The sequence below is a fragment of the Poecilia latipinna genome, unplaced genomic scaffold (genome assembly GCF_001443285.1).
Source record: "Poecilia latipinna isolate Pla-1442-1.1 unplaced genomic scaffold, P_latipinna-1.0 Scaffold88, whole genome shotgun sequence".
Taxonomy (NCBI): Eukaryota; Metazoa; Chordata; class Actinopteri; order Cyprinodontiformes; family Poeciliidae; genus Poecilia; species Poecilia latipinna.
The window spans coordinates 153953-157609 of NW_015112704.1; the positions used below are offsets into that span (position 1 = coordinate 153953).

The following is a 3657-nucleotide window of genomic DNA, read 5'->3' on the forward strand; positions in this document are numbered from 1 at the left end:
CCCCCCCCCCCCCCCGGCACATCGCCCCCCAAATCCCCACCCTGAGCCTCCACTACAGTGTTAGCCAGGTGCTAGCTACTGAGTTTTAGGCTTCTAACCACTAGTGTATGTTCCCTCAGTGCACGGAGACCAGAAGAGGTCTGTGACCTTCACTGAGACTCAAGGTCAGCAGGGGGCCCAACAGGGGGCTGCGGGCGCCACAGAGCCCTCAGGTGAGGGCAGGAAGCCCAGCCCGGCTCCGTCCAAGTCCCCCACCCTGGAGGTGCCGTCAGCCACCGTCACAGCCGACCTGCACGGGCCGGCCAGCATCCAGGTAGATTCACAGCTTCCTGTTTACATTGGATCAGTGAAAACAGTCTCATAGTAACCAGGAAATCCTTTACAGAAATCTCATTTTGTTCACTACAGTAGAGTCAACAAGTTTCCTGTTAAACCAATGGGTCAAGGTCACTCTGAGTGACCTGTAGTTAGCAACAATTCAATAAACTCAAGATTTAATAATGTTATTGTTCTTATTCTAAAAGTACCATAAAATAAATATTAAATTAGTACACTTTCCTACTTAATAATCTGGACACTTCATGTAAAAAAAAAAAAATCAGTTCTGTTGTAGTTTAATGCTTAATCTGTTATATTTGTCCCATCTCTGTTTTTATACTCTTGATATATCTATTTAATATTAGATGTTATTTGTGTTTTTTATTGTATTATAATTTTCTAATCTCTAAACTTTGATTTTTTTACCTTAACGTTTCTTAATAAAATTAAAACCACATTACTGAATGTTTAATTTTTCTAATATATTTTTACTGCAAGTTATTTTTTTATTAGTTTAAGTTTTAATATTATTTCAAATGAAATTGATTTTAACTCATCTTATGTAATTTTCTTTTGTATTCTATTTTACTTTATTGTGTAATTAAATTTTTGGTTTTTTATGTCGTTTTTTTGTTTTAAGTTGTCTAACTTAAGTTTAATATTTTATTTTCTTATTTTTTTTCTTAAGCTACTTCTGTTAAACTCTATTTTCTATGTAGGTTAGCTTAAAATGCTAAAATCAGGAGCATGTTTATGGCTCCAGTCATGAAATCATCTGACCAGATCTGACCAATCAGATGCGGCGATGTGGCTCCACTTTCTGATCAGTTTTCTGTGATGAATAATAATCGGTGAAGACGTTCTTCTTCTGTGGTAGTGAAGTGGCAAAAGGGCTGACAGCAGGAGGCGGTGTTGAGGTGGTTTGTGTGACCTGGCCGTTTGCCGCCCCCAGGTTCCTGCAGCCCTGAGCAGCAAGGAGAGGAGGGAGCAGTGGGGGCTCCGCAGCAGCCTGTCCCCCCCACCCTCTATCTCCCGCCCGTCCACCCCCACTCCCCCATCCCGGACCTGCTCACCCCTCCCTCTGTCCCGCACCTCCTCTCCTCTCCCTCCTCCTTTGCCGGTGCTGAGCGCAGCCCCCGCCCCGGGTCCCCCTCCACCGCCGCCACTGCCCCCAGCGTCCAGCATCAGGGACAGCCCCGGGGACGAGGACACAGCGGCGCTGCTGCCCCGCGGTAACATCCTTCTGCGGCTGAGCGAGGACGACGGCACAGAGAACCCACTGCTGGCCCCGCTGCTGGCCCCTCTACTAGGCTCCGCCTCTCCCCGCCGATCGCCCCGCCGCTCCCCACTCCCTCTCTCTCCTGTCGACCTGGACCTGGATGAGTCCCACGTCTGACAGTAGAAGAAGAGTTTCATCCTAGTTCAGCTTCCTCCATCATCAGCTCCACCAGAGTTTTATCATCATTACGACTATTTCCTTCATAAATTCAAAGATTTATTTTTAAACTGTATTTTCAGTCACATATTTATCACTCTTAAATATTAAAGCTTCTAACAGATATTTATAGTTAATGAAGGAACCCTATGATATTCACATTTACTGCGCCCTCTACACTTACTTACTGGCATCATGGTCTGAAAGCGTCCGTCTAACGCTGGTTGTCACATATTTTACACATTCCATAGGGTGAATAGTTAAGCTCTGCTGCCACATAGAGTTCGGAGTTATATCAGCTAAATCTGATTTTAGAGATGTTCATAATGAAATCTTAATTATTCATTCTTTGTATCAGTCAGTTTAGTAGCATAAACAACAACAATAGAGTGCCGCAGCAACACAGCTCCTCTACCATGCTTCACATTGTCCCAGTTAGTAAACTCTACATGTTTTATGTTTGTGATGGTAGGAAAGAAAGGGCTTTTTTTCCTCTGGCACCACAGGTCGTCAATAAGGAGACAGCAGTTAAATGTTGTCATGGAAACGGGGGTTGTCTAGTCTTAGCACAACTTGTAAATGTTTTAATAAGTGGATATTTGGAGAGAAGACCTGTTATTATTCCTTACGAGTTCCACTTTGAAGAGAAACTGGCCTCGGTGTCTCATCATATTTATTCCCCAGGGAAACAGGAAGTCACAGTTTACTAGTTAAACTATTACATTACTATTGCTACATATTTGTTTCATAGGGAATGTAAAGGCTGGAGCGCAGGGAAGATCCTTTCACAGTGAAAACATGTGGAGGTAGCCGAGTTGTACTTTAACTAGGACTGTCTGCACACAACTTTGCTCATACCGACTAAAATTAAGCTTTGCCAAAACAAAAAGCCAAGAAAAAAAAAAACATATGCAGAAAATCAGCCCACTGTTGGGTACAGTGACTTTGTACCAATCTTCACCGGATCGACCTGTAACTCTAGAGGGCGCTGTCTCTAAAAGCCATTTTAAAGCTAATAAAAAGAACTTAGTCTTTTCATTATGTGGCATAAGAACATATATTCAGTATTTATTTAATAGAGAGTGAAAATGTATTAACATTTATTTGTTTGTCAGTGATTTTAGTCATAAAAATGTCTATTTTAAGCCATCAGGAGCCAACAGATGATGGGAAACAAAAAGCAGAAAAGCCCATTGTTCAGTTTGCCCATTGTTCAGAGAAAAGCAATATTTAATCAGCTCAGTACCCCTTTAAATTAGATTTACTGTGTATTGATTGTGTTCTAATAGTAAAACAATAGAAGTAACAGAAACATGCCTGTAGATTATCTGTAGTTAGCTTGTGTGTTGCTCTGCTACGTGTCGAGTTTCTCATCGTCCTGATGTTTGCGTCGTCGTCGTTCAGCAGAAAACCTCCAGCTGTGATGAACCTCATTGCTCATGTCATGCCTTAAGGGAATCATTTCATCTGTTCAGGTCCAGTTGTGTTTACCAGACATGGTTAGAGGTGTTTTGTGCCATAATTCACACCAAGGCACTGTGACTGTAGCTAAATAGTTTCCTGTTTTCTGCTAATGTAACTCTTGTCCTGGAAACCTGTAACAATGGCTGCATGAGACACAATGCAGTTTCTTTTTACCTGCTAAATAAACAGGATTAACATTATGACCTACTTGGTTCATTTATATTGTCAAATTTTGCTGTTATGACTCTTTGATGCCAGTAGGGGGCAGTGTGTTGTTTCCCTTTAGATAAATGTCTTATATTTTCTCGTTTGAATATTTCTCAGCTATCTAAATAAAAAAATTTGTTTACAGCCTGCCTGAAGATTCTTTTTTTTTTTTTTTTTTTTTTTTTTTTAAAAAAAAACTTTGGAAAAAAGCCTGGCGGGAAAACAACTTTTTT

The 3657-nt window shown here is 41.3% G+C and overlaps 1 protein-coding gene across 21 annotated transcripts in view; it reads left to right on the forward strand.

The window, feature by feature from the left end:
• unc80 (unc-80 homolog (C. elegans)) overlaps window positions 1–3568 on the forward strand; it is a 49338-nt gene extending 45770 nt beyond the window's left edge. For all 21 annotated transcript variants that reach the window (XM_015023283.1, XM_015023333.1, XM_015023305.1 and 18 more), the window contains 2 exons: window positions 120–313; window positions 1271–3568. In XM_015023283.1, coding sequence (XP_014878769.1) covers window positions 120–313; window positions 1271–1714 — 638 coding nt within the window. In that variant the 3' untranslated portion in view covers window positions 1715–3568. The remainder of the gene's footprint in view (window positions 1–119; window positions 314–1270) is intronic.
• Window positions 3569–3657: the final 89 nt, after the last annotated feature.